The sequence below is a fragment of the Coregonus clupeaformis genome, chromosome 36 (genome assembly GCF_020615455.1).
Source record: "Coregonus clupeaformis isolate EN_2021a chromosome 36, ASM2061545v1, whole genome shotgun sequence".
Classification (NCBI taxonomy): Eukaryota; Metazoa; Chordata; class Actinopteri; order Salmoniformes; family Salmonidae; genus Coregonus; species Coregonus clupeaformis.
The window spans coordinates 17,670,906-17,693,103 of record NC_059227.1 but is presented as its reverse complement, the minus strand read 5'-3'; the positions used below and the strand labels follow the sequence as shown (position 1 = coordinate 17,693,103).

The window sequence follows — 22,198 nt, the reverse complement described above, 5'->3', positions numbered from 1 at the left end:
GATTGTAATGTGTAAAACGCATCTCGATACGTTACCTTTATGCAAGTGGCTGGTCCTATTTTTTAAATTGCAGAATAGGTCAGCCTCTTTGGTTTAGGTTTGAAAATTAAAAATGTTGTTCCTAGGGAGATTTGATTGATTTGTTTCCATCTTCTTAAATGTTATACTGAACATAAATATAAATGCAACATGATAAGTGTTGGTCCGATATTTCATGAGCTGAAATAAAAGATCCCAGAAATGTTCTATATGCACAAAAAGCTTATTTCTCTCAAATGTTGTGCACATATTTGATTACATCCCTGTTAGTGAGCATTTCTGCTTTGCCAAGATAACCCATCCACCTGACATGTGTGGCATATCAAGAAGCGGATTAAACAGCATGATCATTACAGGTGCACCTTGTGCTGGGGACAATAAAAGGCCACTCTAAAATGTGCTGTTTTGTCACACAACACCACAGATTTACATTTTAGTCATTTAGCAGACGCTCTTATCCAGAGCGACTTACAGTTAGTGAGTGCATACATTTTCATACTGATGTCTCAAGTTTTGAGGGAGCGTACAATTGGCATGCTGACTGCAGGAATGTCCACCAGAGCTGTTGCCAGAGAATGTAATGTTAATTTCTCTACCATAAGCCAACTCCAACGTTGTTTTATTGAATTTGGCAGTACGTCCAACCTGCCTCACAACCGCTGACCACATGTAACCACATTTACATTTTTGTCATTTAGCAGACACTCTTATCCAGAGCGACTTACAGTAGTGAGTGCATACATTTTCATACTTTTTTAGTACTGGTCCCCCGTGGGAATCGAACCCACAACCCTGGCGTTGCAAGCACCATGCTCTAACAACTGAGCTACGGGACCACGCCAGCCCAGGACCTCCACATCCGGCTTCTTCACCTGCGGGATCGTCTGAGACCAGCCACCCGGACAGCTGATGAAACTGAGAAGTATTTCTGTCTGTAATAAACCTCTTTTGTGGGGAAAACCTCATTCTGATTGGGTGGGCCTGGCTCCCCAGTCATGTGAAATCCATAGATTAGGGCCTCATTTATTTCAATTGACTGATTTCCCTATATGAACTGTAACTCCGTAAAATCGTTTTAATTGTTGCATGTTGCATTTATATTTTTGTTCAGTATAGTTATAGAAATAGTGGGGTTGATATTGTTAGTGGCCTTGCCTGACCCAGCCAACAATCTTCTAGACTTCCTCTGATCCTATTAGCTGTTGCGGAGGAGCTTTCACGCAGCTTCCTTATGGAATGCCATCCACATAGTCATGACAACAGCCATGCTCCCTTTGGTGTGGTGCTTTCTGGCACTAGCTCAGAGGATGAAATCATTACATACCACATCATAATACACAGCCTTAGGCAAAAGTAGGGCCCAGTCAGTTATCACCCACATTGATTTGTGACTCAGATTTTTATGAGTTTGAATGAACATAACTTTTGCCTACAACAATATTGCGAGTTTTCATGGAGCGTAATATTGGCCATTCCATGATGAAAATGGGCCCTTGCAGCCTCATATGAACATCATATTTCAGTTTGACTACATCATATAACAGCATTATTTCAGATATTGTGACAAGACCAAATACTTTGTATAAGAGAGGTTTCATTTACAGAATTAACATAAGATTGGTTATATGGCATAATACGTGTTCAATAGCCAACAGCATGACATCAAGTCGATAGTGAAACTCATGATCAAACACTGATCTGCATATTTATACAAATTCTTGACAATACAACAACAAACACGCATGCACACACACAGTGAGAAGTCACAAATAATATTCAGTACATTACATCGTTTCAAACATCGTTTCACTGTTACATTTTAGCTTTTTTCCCCAACTCCTCATCCCAGTCTACACTCAGATCATCTTCATCAAAGTTGGAGGAGCTGAACATAGACAGGTCAGAAAAGAGGCCTTTAGAGCCCAGCTCAAAACACTTTCTCTTTTTAGAGTTAACAGCAGAATCTCCAGCAGGGTTCTGGCCCTTACTGTTAAATGTCTGGAAGTCTTTGTCTCCACTAACACTGGCCTCAGTCCTATCCTCTGTAGAGGCTTTAGCTTGCATCCCTGTCCTCTGCTGTATGCTGGCGATAGCTTGTGTCCCTGTGTCCTGCTGCCCTGCTTTAAGCTCTATGGAGGTGGTTACCTGAGCCCCTGATGTAGGAGTTGTTATTAGGGTTGTAACTTCCTGGTACTTTGTGGTTATGAAGGAGAACCTGGAGAGTTTGGCCAGGGTAGAGGCCGCCACAGTGGGCTTTGGGTGATCTGGCTGTAGTGGGGGAGGGTCTGTGAGGGTTGTTGATGTAGTTCTGTTCACACCTGGAGCCATTCTGCTCAGCAGCTGCTGGCGTTTCTGCTCTGTCCCACGATCCCCCCCATTACCACCTCCCTCTGCCCTGGGACCACTAACCTCTGGGCTCAGGTCACGTGATACCTCAGTGGGAAACTCTTTCTCCTCAGACTGAACCCTCAGCCTCATCTTCTTGGCAGCACTTCTGCCCTCTGCTGGCCTGTCTTGGTAACACTGTTTCTCACTCTTTGCCTTTTCTGTTCTCTCTTTCTCTCTCACTGAAGAAAGTGTGTTATGGTTCTCTCTGCTCTGTGTCTTTGCTTTGCTATGTGGATCACTATTCTCTGTGTGAATGTCTGAGCTGTCAGTATCTGGGCAGAGAGGTTTAGCGTGGGTCATCTTCTCTCTGGGTTTAAATGTGAACCCTGTGAACTTAGAGTGCAGTTCTTCTGCCCCCACAGTACCAGAGGGGTCCTGGTCTCCAGATGGGAGGTTACGAGGGACATTGTTCTTCTTTGAGTTGCGTTTCTTCCCTGCTACAGGTGTGCTGCAGGAGGACAGGAAGTCTGCGGAGAAGGCCTGCTCCAGATCTAGATGGTCTATGAGGTCTTTGCTGGTGCTGCCTTCTCCCACAGCTTCCTCTCCCTGCAGAGTCATCTCTCTGAGCCGTTTGCCTCGCAGCTTCTTGGACACCTTCTGTACCATAGAGCAGGATGTGTCTTCCACTGCTGCTGACGCTGTGCTTTTACTGCTCTCCTTACAGCTCTCTACCACCTCCTCCTCCGCAGTTATACTGGGTGTCTTATCGCACACAGGCGCTCTCCCACGCTCCTTGTGTGCAGCGCCGCTGTTGCCTGGCAACGACACAGCGGGGTGTTTTGGCAGGGTTTGGGCCTGCTTTGAGAAGGAGTTGTGGTTGTTATGTTTGGATGTTGTGATGGGTGAAGTGATGATCAGTAAGTTGGTATCTCCTCCCCCCACTGGGCCGGCCAGTGAGTGGAACCAGTCCAGTCCACTCTCTGTTGTGTCTGTTGTGATGTCAGAGCTCCCCGGACCTCTTGTCTGGGCGTTAGAGTTCTTCTCTATGTGATGATAACTGCTGCTCAGATCACTGTGCTGCTTTGCAGGCAGAGGAACACCTTTTTCTGTTCCATTAGGGGAGCCTGGCCCATTATTCTGCAGTCTAAAGAAAAAAACAATGACTCACGTTGTTGGGGGAGTTGTTACAAGTGAGATTTAGTTTGAAATGTTGCACTGTCTACACACAGTATTAGTATTCTGATGGTGTAGAAGACAATAAGTTAAAGAATGCATTACTTACAAGCAATATTTACTTTTTGTCCTGTTCTGCAAAGTTTTATCATCACAAACCTTGTTCATTAGTATAATGTCTCACCTTGAGAGCCTGTCCATCTCCTTGTAGAGGAGGTGAGGCAGCTGGAGTCCCTCCAGAACAATTTGACACTGTGTCTGGTACTGCTGACTGGGGTTGTCAGGGAATGACGTGTGAAGAGCATTCACATCTCCCAGGAGAGCGCCCCCCTACGGCAGGCACACACACACACACACACACACCTCACTGAATCTTCACCTTACATTTTGTATTATGTCATGTGTGTCAAGTCATGTGTATCGTGTGTCATGCTGAATGCATTACAATTTACATTCAATGTAACTGTAAAATGTTACATGTTATAAACTGGGTAGTTTGGGTCCTGAATTCTGATTGGCTGAAACAGCATTTCAGCTGTGTGTGTATGAGACAATATACCACGGGTATGATGCAAAAATACTTGTTTTCTGTTCTATTTATGTTGGTAACCTGTTTATAATATCCATAAGGAACCTCGGAGGTTTGTGTTATATGGCGAATATACCACGGCTAAGGGCTGTATTCACACACTGAGCTTCGTGTCGTGCCTAAGAACAGCCCATAGCCATGATATATTTAAGCAATAAGGCCTGAGGGGGTGTGGTATATGGCCAATATACCACGGCTAAGGACTGTTCTTATGCACGACGCGAAGCTGAGTGCCTGAATACAGCCCTTAGCCCGTGGTATATTCGCCATATACCACAAACCTCCGAGGTTCCTTACGGATATTATAAACAGGTTTCCAACATAAATAGAACAGAAAACAAGTATTTTTGGATCATATCCGTGGTATATTGTCTCATACACCTCTCAGCCAATCAGCATTCAGGACATTATAAACTGGGTGGTGCGAGCCCTGAATGCTGATTGACTGAAAGCTGTGGTATATTAGACCGCATACCATGGGTAAGACAAAATATTTATTTTTACTCTTCTAATTACGTTGGTAACCAGTTTATAATAGCAATAAGGCACCTCGGGGGTTTGTGGTATATATACACACACCACACCCCCTCGGGCCATATTGCTTAAATATACCACATCCCCTTGGGCCTTATTGCTTAATTATTATATTGACATTTTTTTTATTTTACCCCCTTTTTCTCCACAACTTTGATCTTGTCTCATCGCTGCAACTCCCCAACAGGCTCGGGAGGCGAAGGTCGAGTCATGCGTCCTCCGAAACATGACCCACCAAACCACACTTCTTAACACCCACCCGCTTAACCCGGAAGCCAGCCGCACCAATGTGTCGGCGAAAACACCGTTCAACTGACGACCGAGGTCAGCCTGTAACCGTCCCGCCACAAGGAGTCGCTAGAGCGCGATGAGCCAAGTAAAGCCCCCCCGGCCAAACCTTCGGCTAACCCGGACGACGCTGGTCAAGGCCGGCTGTGATACAGCCCCGATGCCGGGTCAGTAGTGACGCCTCTAGCACTGCGATATAGTGCCTTTGACTGCTGCGCCACTCGGGAGGCCTATTGCTTAATTATTTCATGTTAGAATGTAACAAAGTGTAGCTTCCTACCTGCATTGAGCACTCCATGACAGAGACAACAACAACAGCATCCTCCACAGTGACAGTGTCTCGAAACATCAACCTGGCGTGCGCTGCAAGGATCAGGACAAAGATCATGAGCTTCATGACCACATCATATCAACAACAACTATAGCATAAAACATTCACATAATAAATATGAGTTATAACACTTTCAGTAACTACTAAACTCCTTAGTAACTAAACTAAACCCAAAGGAATTCCGAAGGAAAGACATTAGATGTGTAATCTAAAATGTTGTCCCACCCTCTGCAAGGCGGCTGAGGCTCTCCAGCATGCGGATAGTAGTGCGGGCTGCGTTCCTGCTGTCGCTCTGCCTCTGCAGCTGGTAGTAGCGGGACAGGATGGAGTTGGCCTCCTCAGACACATGCGGCTGCAGCCCCTTGATCAGGCAGAAGTAGGCCTTCATCTTCTCCATGCTCCACAAAGACTCCTCCGACTGGCAGGGAGCTCCTGAAGGGCAGATGAAGGTATTTGGTATTTTATTAGGATCCCAATTAGCGGTTGCGATAGTAGTAGCTACTCTTCCTGGGGTCCACAGAAAACATTCAATAATACTGAACATTAATAGACAAGAACAGCTCAAGGACAGAACTACATACATTTAAAACATCACACATAGGCTACATATCAGTACATACACACAATATCTAGGTCAAATAGGGGAGAGGTGTTGTGCCGTGAGCTGTTGCTTTATCCGTTTTTTTTAAAACAGGTTTGCTGTTCAATTGAGCAATCTTTGATGGAAGGGAGTTCCCTGCAGTCATGGCTCTATATAACATTGTACGTTTTCTTAAATTTGTTCTGGATTTGGGGAATGTGAAAAGACCCCTGGTGGCATGTCTGCTGGGGTAAGTGTGTGTGTCAGTGCTGTGTGTAAATTGACTATGCAAACAATCTTGAATTTTCAACACATCAATGTTCTTTATAAAAAACAAGAAGTGATGCGGTCAGTCTCTCCTCTACTTTTAGCAAAGAGGGACTGGCATGCATAGTATTGATATTAGCCTTCTGATTACAGTGAAGAGCAAGATGTGGGGATGTATTTATTATTTACTAGACAGAAGAAAATGTACTGAAACAGGAAGGGACTACCTGAAATTGTCCAAAAAGAATTGTTTTTTGTTGCAAAACGTTTTGTCATAATGAATAGGACCCAGCCTTCCATAACCACAACTCTCTGAGTGATAGTTTTGATAATGACCTAGAGCACTATTTAATCTGGGGCGATGCCAGAGAGAATTTACATCATTGGCATTTTCATTCAACATAGCTCTCTTCCTTATACAAATACTGTGGGAATTATATTATGCAAATGATCAAGTGCTGGCTTTCAGGGGAGAGAGATTCTCTTTTCTAACAAAGAGCCTAGAGGAGATCTCAACTCTAATTTGCAGTGTAGCTTAACTCAGCAATATGATATCCCACTGATTCCTCAGATGACCTTTGTAATTGGTGGATATCTCAGGCGCTAAGAGCAAGATTACTATGCTCTACTTCTAGAGGACTGGTTTTCGTTTATCTGTTCTGTACTTCAACTGATCACATACAGTACCAGTCAAATGTTTGGACACACCTACTCAATTCCAGGGTTTTTCTTAATTTTTACTATTTTGTACATTGTAGAATAATAGTGATGCTGCCACCACCATGTTTCACCGTAGGGATGGTATTGGCCAGGTGATGAGCGGTGCCTGGTTTCCTCCAGACGTGACGCTTGGCATTCAGGCCAATCTTGGTTTCATCAGACCAGAGAATCTTGTTTCTCATGGTCTGAGAGTCCTTAAGGTGCCTTTTGGCAAACTCCAAGCGGGCTGGTACCTTTTACTGAGGAGTGACTTCCATCTTGTGACATCAAAACTATGAAATAACACATTTGGAATCATGTAGCAAACAAAAAAGGGTTAAACAAATCAAAATATACTTTATATTTTATATTCTTCAAATAGCCACCCTTTGCCTTGATGACAGCTTTGCACACTCTTGGCATTCTCTCAACCAGCTTCATGAAGTAGTCACCTGGAATGCATTTCAATTAACAGGTGTGCCTTCTTAAAAGTTAATGTGTGGAATTTCTTTCCTTCTTAATGTGTTTGAGCCAATCAGTTGGGTTGTGACAAGGTGTGTGTGTGTGTGTGTGTGTGTGTGTGTGGGGGGGTATACAAAAGATAGCCCTATTTGGTAAAAGACCAAGTCCATATTATGGCAAGAACAGCTCAAACAAGCAAAGAAAAATGACAATCCATCATTACTTTAAGACATGAAGGTCAGTCAATACGGAAAGTTTCTTCAAGTGCAGTCGCAAAAACCATCAAGCTCTATGATAAAACTGGCTCTCATGAGGACCGCCACAGGAATGGAAGACCCAGAGTTAACTCTGCTGCAGAGGATAAGTTCATTAGAGTTACCAGCCTCAGAAATTGCAGCCCAAATAAATGCTTCACAGAGTTCAAGTAACAGACACATCAACATCAACTGTTCAGAGGGGACTGTGTGAATCAGGCCTTCATAGTCGAATTGCTGCAAAGAAACCACTACTAAAGGACACCAATGAGAAGAAGAGACCTGCTTGGTCCAAGAAACATGAGCAATGGACATTAGACCGGTGGAAATTTGTCCTTTGGTCTGGAGTCCAAATTGGAGATTTTTGGTTCCAACCGCCGTGTCTTTGTGAGACGCGGTGTGGGTGAACGGATGATCTCCGCATGTGTATTTACCACCGTAAAGCATGGAGGATGAGGTGTTATGGTGTGGGGATGCTTTGCTGGTTACACTGTCTGTGATTTATTTAGAATTCAAGGCACACTTAACCAGCATGGCTACCACAGCATCCTGCAGCGATACGCCATCCCATATGGTTTGGGCTTAGTGGGACTATCATTTGTTTTTCAACAGGACAATGACCCAACACACCTCCAGGCTGTGTAAGGGCTATTTTACCAAGAAGGAGTGTGATGGAGTGCTGCATCAGATGACCTGGCCTCCACAATCCCCCGACCTCAACCCAATTGAGATGGTTTGGGATGAGTTGGACCGCAGAGTGAAGGAAAAGCAGCCAACAAGTGCTCAGCATATGTGAGAACTCCTTCAAGACTGTTGGAAAAGCATTCCAGGTGAAGCTGGTTGAGAGAACGCCAAAAGTGTGCAAAGCTGTCATCAAGGCAAAGGGTGGCTATCTCAATTATAACATATATTTTGATTTGTTTAACAATTTTCTGTTTACTACATGATTCCATATGTGTTATTTCATAGTTTTGATGTCTTCACTATTATTCTACAATGTAAAAAATTGTGAAAATAAAGAAAAACCCTTGAATGAGTAGGTGTGTCCAAACTTTTGACTGGTAGTGTATATAATATATGCCATTTAGCAGATGCTTTTATCCAAAGCGACATACAGATCAATTCACGTCATTACCACCTGTTTCTCCAGGGTATGGACCAGTTTCTATGATTATGAAGCCAAAACGCCGTGGTCTAAAAACTGGTGGATCTCAACACCCTAGCTCTTCAGTAGTAAGAGTGCACAGAGCCTGTTCTCTCGCTCTCTCTATAAGGACTCTGTATAAACACCTTTATTGTGCAGTATGAAGGAGGAGATGATACAGTCCCACTCAGGGTTCTTGGTGTCCAGTAGGACCAGGACCAGGTCAAAGCGGCTGAGCAGGGGGCTGGCCAGGGCCACGTTGACCGACACAGGCACGTTGGGGTCGTACTGGCCCTTAGGGTTGGTGGCAGCCAAGATGGTGGTCCTGGTGTTCAGTTTACACACCATGCTGGGTGGGACAGAGAGAAATAGACCCCACAAAGTCAATGAAGGAAATAGAAAGACATGCTTTATGCACGTCAGTCATTATGACCCTGCTTCAGCCCATAACAGAAGTGAGTGCAAGGTAAGATTTTTCCTTACCCTGCCTTGGCCACACTGATGGTTTGCTGCTCCATGGCTTCGTGGATGCTGGTGCGGTCGTGCTCTTTGATGCTGTTGAACTCGTCAATACAACACAGGCCTCCGTCAGACAGCACCAGTGCTCCTGCCTCTAGATGCCACTCCCCGGAGTCCTTCACTGCTGCCACCGTCAACCCTGACACACAACACACACTCCATTTTTGACTACTATAAGTGGTTATTTCAGTGATTCCTCTAAGCAAAGTTAACTGTATCTGATGAACCAGCAGAGGGCAGACAGACCAGCGGTAGTGGAGCCAATCCCAGCAGTGAGGACTGACCGGGGAGTGATCTTAGCAGCGTACTTCAGAAACTGAGACTTCCCTGTGCCTGGGTCTCCCACCAGCAGAAGATGAGACTCGCCTAAATCAGAAACAAATTACAAATCTAGAATCAGATATTAACATGGGACACCAATAGAGTTGCAGTATGTGAGGTATGTAAGAGAAATTGGCCCACATTTGGAACAAGGATACATACCTCTTACCTTAGTTCCAGAAGGATCTATTCTTTGCACCCCACCTGCTAACACCATAGCAACAGCTAACTTCACTACATACATTCCAAACACTTGTGGGCACAGGCTCATGAGAATCTGGTTCCTGCCTTCAGAGAGAACATGGAAAAAGAACACCAATCAAATTCCATAAACATTTCATGTCCATCTTATCTCATATAGTATTTAACATGTAATAATGACCATTAAATTAATTGAAAAGTTGTATCTAAATCTATATGGCAACAGTTTTAATTATGGGGATTGAGGAAGTATTACAGTTTAGGTATTATGTACCAGTTATAGGGTCATGTTTGTAATTGTCCCAGAACTCCTCAAACTCCTTCTGCATGTCCTCCAAGACCAAAGCTGCCATGGTCTGCTCATTGTTCACTTCAATGAAGTTGGCTTTCAACACCAGATCCAGTTCACAGCGTGCGTCCTCGTACAGGGGCTTCCATCGCTGACGAACTACTCCATACACTGTCACATCATCACCTGAAAAAATGTCATCACAAATGGTGATACAGTACCTTCAGAAAGTATTCCTACCCCTTGACTTATTCCACATTTAGTTGTTACAGCCTGAATTCTAAATGGATTCAATATATTTTTTATCACCCATCTACACACAATTCCCCATAATGACAAAGTGAAAACATGTACAGTGGGGAGAACAAGTATTTGATACACTGCCGATTTTGCAGGTTTTCCTACTTACAAAGCATGTAGAGGACTGTAATTTTTATCATAGGTACACTTCAACTGTGAGAGACGGAATCTAAAACAAAAATCCAGAAAATCACATTGTATGATTTTTAAGTAATTAATTTTCATTTTATTGCATGACATAAGTATTTGATCACCTACCAACCAGTAAGAATTCCGGCTCTCACAGACCTGTTAGTTTTTCTTTAAGAAGCCCTCCTGTTCTCCACTCATTACCTGTATTAACTGCACTTGTTTGAACTCGTTACCTGTATAAAAGACACCTGTCCACACACTCAATCAAACAGACTCCAACCTCTCCACAATGGCCAAGACCAGAGAGCTGTGTAAGGACATCAGGGATAAAATTGTAGACCTGCACAAGGCTGGGATGGGCTACAGGACAATAGGGCAAGCAGCTTGGTGAGAAGGCAACAACTGTTGGCGCAATTATTAGAAAATGGAAGAAGTTCAAGATGACGGTCAATCACCCTCGGTCTGGGGCTCCATGCAAGATCTCACCTCGTGGGGCATCAATGATCATGAGGAAGGTGAGGGATCAGCCCAGAACTACACGGCAGGACCTGGTCAATGACCTGAAGAGAGCTGGGACCACAGTCTCAAAGAAAACCATTAGTAACACACTACGCCGTCATGGATTAAAATCCTGCAGCGCATGCAAGGTCCCCCTGCTCAAGCCAGCGCATGTCCAGGCCCGTCTGAAGTTTGCCAATGACCATCTGGATGATCCAGAGGAGGAATGGGAGAAGGTCATGTGGTCTGATGAGACAAAAATAGAGCTTTTTGGTCTAAACTCCACTCGCCATGTTTGGAGGAAGAAGAAGGATGAGTACAACCCCAAGAACACCATCCCAACCGTGAAGCATGGAGGTGGAAACATCATTCTTTGGGGATGCTTTTCTGCAAAGGGGACAGGATGACTGCACCGTATTGAGGGGAGGATGGATGGGGCCATGTATCGCGAGATCTTGGCCAACAACCTCCTTCCCTCAGTAAGAGCATTGAAGATGGGTCATGGCTGGGTCTTCCAGCATGACAACGACCCGAAACACACAGCCAGGGCAACTAAGGAGTGGCTCCATAAGAAGCATCTCAAGGTCCTGGAGTGGCCTAGCCAGTCTCCAGACCTGAACCCAATAGAAAATCTTTGGAGGGAGCTGAAAGTCCGTATTGCCCAGCGACAGCCACGAAACCTGAAGGATCTGGAGAAGGTCTGTATGGAGGAGTGGGACAAAATCCCTGCTGCAGTGTGTGCAAACCTGGTCAAGACCTACAGGAAACGTATGATCTCTGTAATTGCAAACAAAGGTTTCTGTACCAAATATTAAGTTCTGCTTTTCTGATGTATCAAATACTTATGTCATGCAATAAAATGCAAATTAATTACTTAAAAATCATACAATGTGATTTTCTGGATTTTTGTTTTAGATTCTGTCTCTCACAGTTGAAGTGTACCTATGATAAAAATTACAGACCTCTACATGCTTTGTAAGTAGGAAAACCTGCAAAATCGGCAGTGTATCAAATACTTGTTCTCCCCACTGTATTTCAATTTTCTTAGCAAAAACAAAAAATACCGTATTACCTTATTTACATAAGTATTCAGACCCTTTGCTATGCGACTCGAAATTGAGCTCAGGTGCATCCTGTTTCCATTGATTATCCTTGAGATGTTTCTACAACTTAATTGAAGTCCACCTGTGGTAAATTCAATTGATTGGACATGATTTGGAAAGGCACACACCTGTCTATATAAGGTCCCACAGTTGACAGTGCATGTCAGAGCAAAAACCAAGCCATGAGGTCAAAGGAATTGTCCGTAGAGCTCCGAGACAGGATTGTGTCAAGGCACAGATCTGGGGAAGGGTACCAAAACATTTATGCAGCATTGAAGGTCCCTAAGAACACAGTGGCCTCCATCATTCTTAAATGGAAGAAGTTTGGAACCAACAAGGCTCTTCCTAGAGCTGGCCGCCCGGCCAAACTGAGCAATCGGGGGTGAAGGGCGTTGGTCAGGGAGGTGACCAAGAACCCGATGGTCACTCTGACAGAGCTCTAAAGTTCCTCTGATGGGAGAACCTTCCAGAAGGACAACCATCTCTGCAGCACTCCACCAATCAGGCCTTTATGGTAGAGTGGCCAGACGGAAGTCACTCCTCAGTAAAAGGCACATGACATCCCACTTGGTTTGCCAAAAGGCACCTAAAGGTCTCTCAGACCATGAGAAACAAGATTCTCTGGTCTGATGAAACCAAGATTGAACTCTTTGGCCTGAATGCCAAGCGTCACGTCTGGAGGAAACCTGGCACCATCCTTACAGTGAAGGATGGTGGTGGCAGCATCATACTGTGGGGATGTTTTTCAGCGGCAGGGACTGGGAGAGCCAGAGCCCGGACTTAAACCTGATCGAACATCTCTGGAGAGACCTGAAAATAGCTGTGCAGCAACGCTCCCCATCCAACCTGACAGAGCTTGAGAGGATCTGCAAAGAAGAACAGGAGAAACTCCCCAAATAAAGGTCTGCCAAGCTTGTAGCGTCATACCCAAGAAGACTCGAGGCTGTAATCGCTGCCAAACGTGCTTCAACAAAGTACTGAGTAAAGGGTCTGAATACTTATGTAAATGTAATAGTTCCGTTTTTATATTTTTATAAATTAGCAAACATTTCTAAAAACCTGTTTATGCTTTGTCATTATGGGGTATTGTTTAATCAATTTTAGAATAAGTCTAATGTAACAAAATGTGGAAAAAGTCAAGGGGTCTGAATACTTTCCGAATGCACTGTATCCTAGAAACATACTAATCCCTTTAAAAACATTCCAATTCATCTACTGTGATTTCATCTTGGGTGAAAGACAATCATATGGTATTGTGATGTTATCACACAAAAAATTACACCACAATGTAACATCCGTACATCATACAGTATTATGAAATAATTGGTAATACATCACAATGTGGAATTCCAATACTCAGTGATGTCACAATCTACCTAACACAATGATGTCGCCCTCTGCAAAACAAATTTAAAAATGTAAAAATTCCCATAAAAAAGTATGACATTATCCTTTATGTAACAATCCCAACTGTGATGTAATTTCCAATACAAATGTCAACTGTGATATCATAGTGACAAGTGATGTCATAGTGACCAATGTTACCTGATTTACAGCTGTCTACCAGATCATCCTCCAGAATGACCACCATGGAACGAGGAATACTGCCCACAGACAGCCTCTGGGCCTGGGCACACAGAACAGCAGGGAAAGAGGGGCGCAGTTTGATCAAATATAGGCTTACAATGTGTTTTCAGATGTTATTCAACAGGGTTATACAATGTGTAGACTATAATTAAAACAAACAGTGCTAGAGCATCTTAACCCCCAGTCAGTGAGTCACCTGCTCCTGGATCTTAATCTCCTGGTAGTCCCTGCAGGCTGCCGGGGTGGAGCTGCCTGACAGGCACGTGAACTTGTTGGCGTTACAGAGGTCCTGGTTGGGGCAGCTGGTTGGGGGGACGAAGCTGTAGAACTGCTCAAAGTCAGCCTGCAGGGAGAACACGTGACGGCACTTAGAGCACATGTAATCCCTCTCGTACTCCAGGACCTTGGCCACACTGGTGCGGATGACCGTGCCCGTGACGGACAGGAAGTGACCAGCGTCCCGAGACTTGGGGATGTTCTCCCTGGTGAGCTCCGGACACACAGGAAGACCTGAGGCGTGATGACATACAGCAATGCAGAGGGAGGTTAGGGTTATGGACATCAAACAGACCAAGGAGCACTGGACTAGACATCAAAACAATGATCAGAATTGACAACACAACTGCACCATCTTTCTTGGAATGCAAAGTTCAGCATTCCCTGTCATGCTCAATATAAACCACCAGATGGGGCTCTCTACCCACTATTGTATTGAAGAGAGATGTATCGCTTGCATCTTGCACTGTGTTGCATGGGTCAAATTAAATAAGTGGGAGATCTTTAAAATAATGAAACATGCTTAACCTATTACATAGCCTTACTGTACATCTGTCAAGTAGCCTACAGTATTTTATTGGATAAAACTACCTAATGGAGAGAGCTCTAAGGGAGAAGCCTTCTTCTTTTGTAACAGGAAGCTTTAGGCCTAAGCAGTGACCACTGTGAATCCACAGCAGACTTGTGAAGTCTTTCTTCCTGATACATCTGTGGACTCGCAGACACGGTCAGTGTAACATTTTATCCCATGCAATACTCCAGCCCACCAATGTTATTTACATTTACATTACATTTTAGTCATTTAGCAGACGCTCTTATCCAGAGCAACTTAAAGTTAGTGAGTGCATACATTATTTATTAATTTTTCATACTGGCCCCCCGTGGGAATCGAAACCACAACCCTGGCGTTGCAAACGCCATGCTCTACCAACTGAGCTACATCCCTGCCGGCCATTCCCTCCCCTACTCTGGACGACGCTGGGCCAATTGTGCGCCGCCCCATGGGTCTCCCGGTCGCGGCCGGCTACGACAGAGCCTGGATTCAGTCAGCGTTCCAATTCATCCCAAAGGTCTTTGATGGAGTTGAGGTCAGGGCTTTGTGCAGGCCAGTCAAGTTCTTCCACATCGATCTCGACAAACCATTTCTGTATGGACCTCACTTTGTGCACGGGGGCATTGTCATGCGGAAACAGGAAAGGGCCTTCCCCAAACTGTTGGCACAAAGTTGGAAGCACAGAATAATCTAGAATGTAATTGTATGCTGTAGCGTTAAGATTTCCCTTCACTGGAACTAAGGCGCCTAGCCCAAACCATGAAAAACAACCCCAGACAATTATTCCTCCTCCACCAAACTTTACAGTTGGCACTATGCATTGGGGCAGGTAGCGTTCTCCTGGCATCTGCCAAATCCAGATTAGTCTGTCGGACTGCCAGATGATGAAGCGTGATTCGTTACTCCAGAGAACACGTTTCCACTGCTCCAGAGTCCAATGACGGCGAGCTTTACACCACTCCAGCCGACGCTTGGCATTGTGAATGGTGATCTTAGGCTTGTGTATGGCTGTTCGGCCATGGAAACCCATTTCATGAAGCTCACGACTAACAGTTATTGTGCTGACGTTGCTTCCAGAGGCAGTTTGGAACTCGGTAGTGAGTGTTGCAACTGAGGACATATGATTTTTATGCGCTACGCCAGGGGTGTCAAACTAATTTTAGCTCAGGGGCCACATGGAGGAAAATCTATTCCCAAGTGGGCCGGACCGGAAAAATCATGGTATATATATATAACTTAAAAACAACAACTTCAGATTGTTTTCTTTGTTTTAATACGATCAACATACAACATAAAGCTGGAGCCTGAGGACAGTGTGTCCAAAATAGTACAAGCACAACATCACTATTAATCATAAAACACGTCAAGTTTATTTGAAAATTCTAAAGAAAAAGAACATACAAACACACAATGCCTCAGTGATTAACAGAACTGTTTCACAGATCACAGAACTATATCAGGGTGTCATTTCTCAGGCAGAAATGTAGATAAAAATAATGAAATCCTGTTCCCCAAACAAGTGCAAGAACCACAGAGTCAAGAACAGGTTAAATATACAAATAAAATAAAATCAATTAAAAACAATAGCACATCAACATAAAAACATATAAACATAAATCTGAAAGCGTTGCTCAAACTCCCGTAACAGTCCCGTTATTTTATCTTTGAACCGCTTCATGTCTGCCACATGTTGGGTCGCGCACACATTTTTCAGACAGGGGAAGTGAGCTGCATCACCACCGGCAAGTTGCGTCTCCCACAATGACAGCTTCAACTTGAAAGAACGTATGCTGTCATAATACTGCGTGACAACTTTGTTGCGCCCTTGCAGCTGTTTGTTCAAGTTATTCAGGTGCTCTGTAACATCCACCATAAATGCAAGGTCCTGCATCCATTCTGCGGAATGAAATTCTAACACTGGTTTGCCCTTTTCTTCCATGAACTGTTCAATTTCTTCTCATAAATCAAAGAAACGCCTCAGCACAGCACCTCGGCTTAACCATCTTACCTCAGTGTGGTATGGCAGGCCATAGATGTGGTCTTTCTCTCTGAGAAGGCTGTCAAACTGACGGTGATTCAGGCTTCTGGATCGGATGAAATTAACAGTTTGGATGACCACCTTCATGACGTTATCCATCTTTAATGACTTGCAACACAAAGCCTCCTGGTGCAAAATACAGTGAAAAGTCAAAAAATCACGTCCTCCATTTGCAGATTGCACTTTCTCTCTGAACTTTGTCACAACGCCTGCTTTTTCCCCGATCATTGAGGGCGCACCATCTGTAGCCAGGCTGACAGCGCGGGACCAGTCCACTCCGACCCTGTCCAGCGCGCCCGACGAGTGCGGTAAAAATATCAGCTGCTGTCGTTGTATCTGTCATCGGCACCAACTCCACGAACTCCTCGGTGACGGTCAATGTGTCATCAACTCCAGCGGATGAAAATGGCCAGTTGTGCAACATCTGTAATGTCCGTGCTTTCATCAATTGCAACCGAAAACGCAATAAATGACTTTACTTTTTGCTTCAACTGGCTGTCCAAATCCACTGAAAGATCGGAAATCCTGTCTGCAACTGTGTTTCTTGTCAGGCTGATATTTGCAAAAAGCCTGCCGCTTTTCAGGGCACACAATCTCCGCTGCCTTCATCATGCATGTTTTTACAAATTCACCCTCACTAAATGGCTTTGAAGCCACTGCGATTTCATTAGCAATGAGGTAGCTAGCTTTCACTGCAGCGTCACTGATGTCTCGGCTGTGAGTAAACACAGACTGCTGTTTCTTCAGACCCGCCAACAGTTCATTCACCTTCTCTCATCTCCGCTGTCCTTGAAAGTTGTCATATTTGTCGGCATGAAGACTCACATAGTGGCGACTGAAGGTTATATTCTTTCAGCACTGCAACATGCTCTGAACACACCAAACATACAGCTTTCCCATTCAATTCCGTGAATAAATAGGATGACCATTTTTCTTGGAACACTCTGCACTCTGCGTCCACTTTTCTCTTTTTTGACAGAGACATATTGGGGCAATGAGGGTGCCAAAGCACATAATGTTAAAAGTAGAAGCCGTAATAAATATTGCGGGCAAAACAAAGTAGCTCATTGGCTGCACGTGCTTGACCTACTTGCTCTGCCCCGGTATAAACAGTTTGCTTGCTTAACACAATTGCTATTGCGCCATCCAGTGGACGCAATTGGAACAGCAGTTTATTTTATTGAAAAATTGCAGCGCATTTTTATACTTTACAAAATTATTATATATATTTTTTTGTATTATTATAATAAAAAATTTTAATCATCTCGCGGGCCGGATTAAACCCGTTTGCGGGCCTGATCCTGCCCGCGGGCCGGACGTTTGACACCCCTGCGCTACGCGATTCAGCACTTGGCGGTCCCGTTCTGTGAGCTTGTGTGGCCTACCACTTCGCGGCTGAGCCATTGTTGCTCCTAGACGTTGCCACTTCACAATAACAGCACTTACAGTTGACCAGGGCAGCTCTAGCAGGGCAGAAATAAAACAAACTGACTTGTTGGAAAGGTGGCATCCTATGACGGTCCCACGTTGAAAGTCACTGAGCTCTTCAGTAAGGCCATTTTACTACCAATGTTTGTCTATGGAGATTGCATGGCTGTGTGCTCGATTTTATACACCTGTCAGCAACGGGTGTGGCTGAAATAGCCGAATCCACTAATTTGAAGGGGTGCCCACATACTTTTTTAAATATAGTGTATTATCATCTCTCTCCAACTGGCATCTCAAACAATATTTACATTTTCCGTCCACATCTTCAGCATATATTGGTCTGATCTTAAACATGGCCTTGTAGCAGTAACATTCCCCACCAGAACACACACAGTTACATCACCAAGGGCCCTGCTACTATTTGCTATGCATTCTACATTCACACCATGTAACCAAATCAAGGAATAGCATATGAGTCAAGCACATCATCTGGCTATTTATAACACTGCTCTCTGTACTAGTGAGACCCCAGACTGCAGTACGCAATGGCTAAATTAATTAGATGTGAAGGTTGAGCTACTCTGCAAGGCCGGCAGACAGACCAGACAAGGTCAATCATTACAGATTATTCCCATCTGACTAGATGTCTGTGCTCTTTTTTTATAATCTGCATATTAAATCAGGCCAATCGATGTCAACCCGTTCCAGGTGCTAAACTAATGGTGTTGGTAAAAGTGTGGCAGCCCGGAGGTGTCGGAACCCATAGTGCGGCTGAGTCTTCGGCTGCGTTTACACAGACAGACCAATTCTGATCTTTAGCCCAATTATTGGCAAAAGAGCTGATCTGATTGGTTAAAATACCAATTAGTGGAAAAATAATCAGAATCGGGCTGTCTGTGTAAACGCAGCCTTATTGCTAGAGACAATGTGCATTAGAAACCCTCATTGACTAGCTACAGTTTCTCTGGGCCCCACCTCAGGTATCCACGTGTCAGCCCAGGAAATCAATATTGGGCCTGCTAAGAGTGATATATTGGGCCACGCTGAGTCTCCTGTTTCAGTCTCTTACTGCCTACTGTTCTCCTGCATTTCACAGGCAGACATTCTTCCCGAGTCAACAACCACAGACAGATACCTACACGGAGACAAGATGTTCATAATGTTCTCATTAAATCCTGCTGGCCAGTGATGGGTATACTGTACCTCCTATTGTGATTATTATCATTATCAAGCTGCATCAAAAGGATGCTAATGTTTGCCACTGGACACGTGATTCAACTATCTATGATGAGGAGCTCTAATTGTGTCTGTCTGGAATTAAATGACTCCTCTGTTGCAGAGGGCAGACTGATGAGGTGAGCCTCCTGTAGAACAAGTGAAATTAACCAAAAAAGTAACACTGCGGCCTAAACCACTCCAGGCACTGTTTTAATGGAGCTCTTCAAGACAAAGTGCATTGCAATTAGACAGGGAGGACAGCCACCCACTAACTCACAAATATATATCTCAGACGTTACATAAAGCTACAGCAGCAGAGGGCCATAACTATGTACGAGGACAATTCATTCAGAGAAGGGAGCTGAAAGAGCTCTCTAGCCTCTCATATTATTGACACAGATGCTCAAGTCAACCTCTCTATGCACTTGTCTTCATGTAAATAAAGAGATTGGATAACTAATTAGAAATAGCAATAATTATATAAATTAGAAATAGCAATAAATTATAGCAATAACTCCAACTTGCTCTATGATAGGCTAGGTGGAATGAATTTACAACATACTGCTTATCTTTTCAGATCTATACAAGTGCCTAGGAGGTAGGGGGCTAGCGGTCAATTTGGAAGTGGGTAAGAGCCTCTTACCTGTGATTCGGGCATGCAGGTGGTGTTTGACATTGTGCCACCTTTGCTGTGTAGAGTTCTCTGACACTGTCTTGGCGGCTCTGTGAAGGGTGTTGTCAAAGATGTTGATGACCTCGCTGGGGTAGGCATTGAAGTAGTCTCCCACCTCCATGTTGGCTTCGAACAGTGTCATGGCGTTGATGACCACCGGGTAGTGAGCATCCTCATCAGGCTCCTGAAGGATCTGCAGGATGTCACTCCTGTGGTACTCTGTCACATACGCCTCAAACACCTGCCCTATCAGAGCTACCTGCTCTGGGTTTATCAACATCCTGGATCTGGAGGGGTGAAATATGCTTTAGCTCATCTGTAGTGTCTGGCTAGTAAACTGAAGGTGACATTGGTAGTAGTGGCAAAGCCAGAGAGATTGAAAAACAAAGAGGTCAGCAATTTAGTTGCAGAGGTGAAGTGGTGCTGACACTATTTTTGATAACTCAGGCTAGTGAAGTTATTAATAGTAGCTGCGGTCCACGCGCATGAGACGGAGCTGTACTACGACAAAGATTTACGAGATACAGTCGCTTCAGATCAGACGTACGCTTATGGACCAGAGCTAGTGTGGCCTATTTTGGAGACACACCTAGCATACACTACCGTTCAAAAGTTTGGGGTCACTTAGAAATGTATTTGTTTTTGAAAGAAAAGCAATTTTTTTGTCCATTAAAATTACATCAAATTGATCAGAAATACAGTCTAGACATTGTTAATGTTGTAAAGGAATATTGTAGCTGGAAACGGCTGATTTTTAATGGAATATCTTCATAGGCGTACAGAGGCCCATTATCAGCAACCATCAGTCCTGTGTTCCAATGGCACATCGTGTTTGCTAAAACCAAGTTGATCATTTTAAAAGGCTAATTGATCATTAGAAAACCCTTTTGCAATTATGTTAGCACAGCTGAAAACTGTTGTGCTGATTAAAGAAGCAATCAAACTGGACTTCTTGAGACTAGTTGAGTATTTGGAGCATCAGCAATTGTGGGTTCGATTACAGGATCAAAATGGCCAGAAACAAATAACTTTCTTCTGAAACTCATCAGTCTATTCTTGTTCTGAGAAATGAAGGCTATTCCATGCGAGAAATTGCCAAGAAACTGAAGAACTCGTACAACGCTGTGTACTACTCCCTTCACAGAACAGCGCAAACTGGCTCAAACCAGAATAGAAAGAGGAGTGGGAGGCCCCGGTGCACAACTGAGCAAGAGGACAAATACATTAGTGTCTAGTTTGAGAAACAGGCACCTCACAGGTCCTCAACTGGCAACTTCATTAAATAGTACTGCAAAACACCAGTCTCAACGTCAACAGTGAAGAGGCGACTCCGGGATGCTGACCTTCTAGGCAGAGTTGCAAAGAAAAAGCCATATCTTAGTCTGCCCATCTTAATCTTTTATTTTTATTGGACAGTCTGAGATATGGCTTTTTCTTTGCAACTCTGCCTAGAAGGTCAGTATCCCAGAGTCGCCTCTTCACTGTTGACGTTGAGACTGGTGTTTTGCGGGTACTATTTAATGAAGCATTTTAAAATGATAAACTTGGATTAGCAAAAACAACGTGCGATTGGAACACAGGACTGATGGTTGTCTGATCAATTTGATGTTATTTTAATGGACTTTTTTTTTTTTTTTCTTTCGAAAACAAGAATTTCTAAGTGACCCCAAACTTTTGAACGGCAGTGTATATAGAGAAATGTTTGTCAACACTAACAACATTTTTACTTTGAGTTACGAAAGTATATTGAAGCCAGTCACTAAACAAAGTTGGAAAATAATTGCTCTATGTCATGGAGAGATAAGTGTAACGCCACATAACACGATGGCCCAGATCTGGTTGTTTGGCTAACGTCAGCTAGCTAACAGGGAGGCAAGTTTGACAACAGCTACACATGATTCCAAAATCTAAATGCAATCTTCAACAACTTGTACTATGTATTAGCAAACAACATAACTTAATACATACCCTATTTTATTTTAAGTGTTTTAGTTTCTCTACAGCTGAATATCAACATAAATCCCACGGACATGCTAAGCACTTTGGTACTTCCCGCTGGATTCACACACTCTTACTTCCACAGGGGGTGATCAAACTATAACATGAAATAAACATCATAGTAATGTCTGAAAATAGTCCCTATGAATGAAATACTACATTTTAAAATCAACAATAATATAATGGAAAACGTGTGTCTTTCACAAAAGAATGTGAAAAGGCTTTTATGGAAGGAACCCCCTATCTTCTCTCACTTGGTAGTGTCTCGCCTATCGCAAAATAAAGTGCGCAGCCGCAAGGTCTTCAGATTCACATGCCACAGCAGGTCATGTCTAGAAGGGTCGCAGCTAATGTCAAAGTGACGTCAAAACTTGAA

At 43.8% G+C, this 22,198-nt stretch overlaps 1 protein-coding gene across 1 annotated transcript; it reads right to left on the bottom strand.

Moving 5' to 3' along the window:
* Window positions 1–1,616: 1,616 nt before the first annotated feature.
* LOC121552685 (DNA helicase MCM9) lies at window positions 1,617–21,893 on the bottom strand. Its single transcript, XM_041865694.2, has 13 exons — window positions 21,793–21,893; window positions 19,795–20,111; window positions 13,835–14,148; window positions 13,597–13,678; window positions 10,004–10,204; window positions 9,691–9,816; window positions 9,454–9,573; window positions 9,172–9,346; window positions 8,835–9,037; window positions 5,508–5,714; window positions 5,232–5,314; window positions 3,725–3,870; window positions 1,617–3,511 (listed from the first exon to the last, which is right to left on the bottom strand). The coding sequence occupies exons 2-13, from the start codon at window positions 20,102–20,104 to the stop codon at window positions 1,852–1,854; spliced, it is 3,627 nt and encodes a 1,208-aa protein (XP_041721628.2). The 5' UTR covers window positions 20,105–20,111; window positions 21,793–21,893; the 3' UTR covers window positions 1,617–1,851.
* Window positions 21,894–22,198: the final 305 nt, after the last annotated feature.

What these genes read in the sequence shown, in the direction of transcription:
- LOC121552685 (XM_041865694.2), bottom strand. Translation starts at nt 20,104, where the DNA reads ATGTTGATAAACCCAGAGCAGGTAGCTCTGATAGGGCAGGTGTTTGAG. An exon ending in CCTGCATGCCCGAATCACAG is followed by an intron (nt 14,149 to 19,794) that starts GTAAGAGGCTCT and finishes ATCACGCCTCAG; the next exon opens with GTCTTCCTGTGTGTCCGGAG. An exon ending in GATTGGCTCCACTACCGCTG is followed by an intron (nt 9,347 to 9,453) that starts GTCTGTCTGCCC and finishes GTTGTGTGTCAG; the next exon opens with GGTTGACGGTGGCAGCAGTG.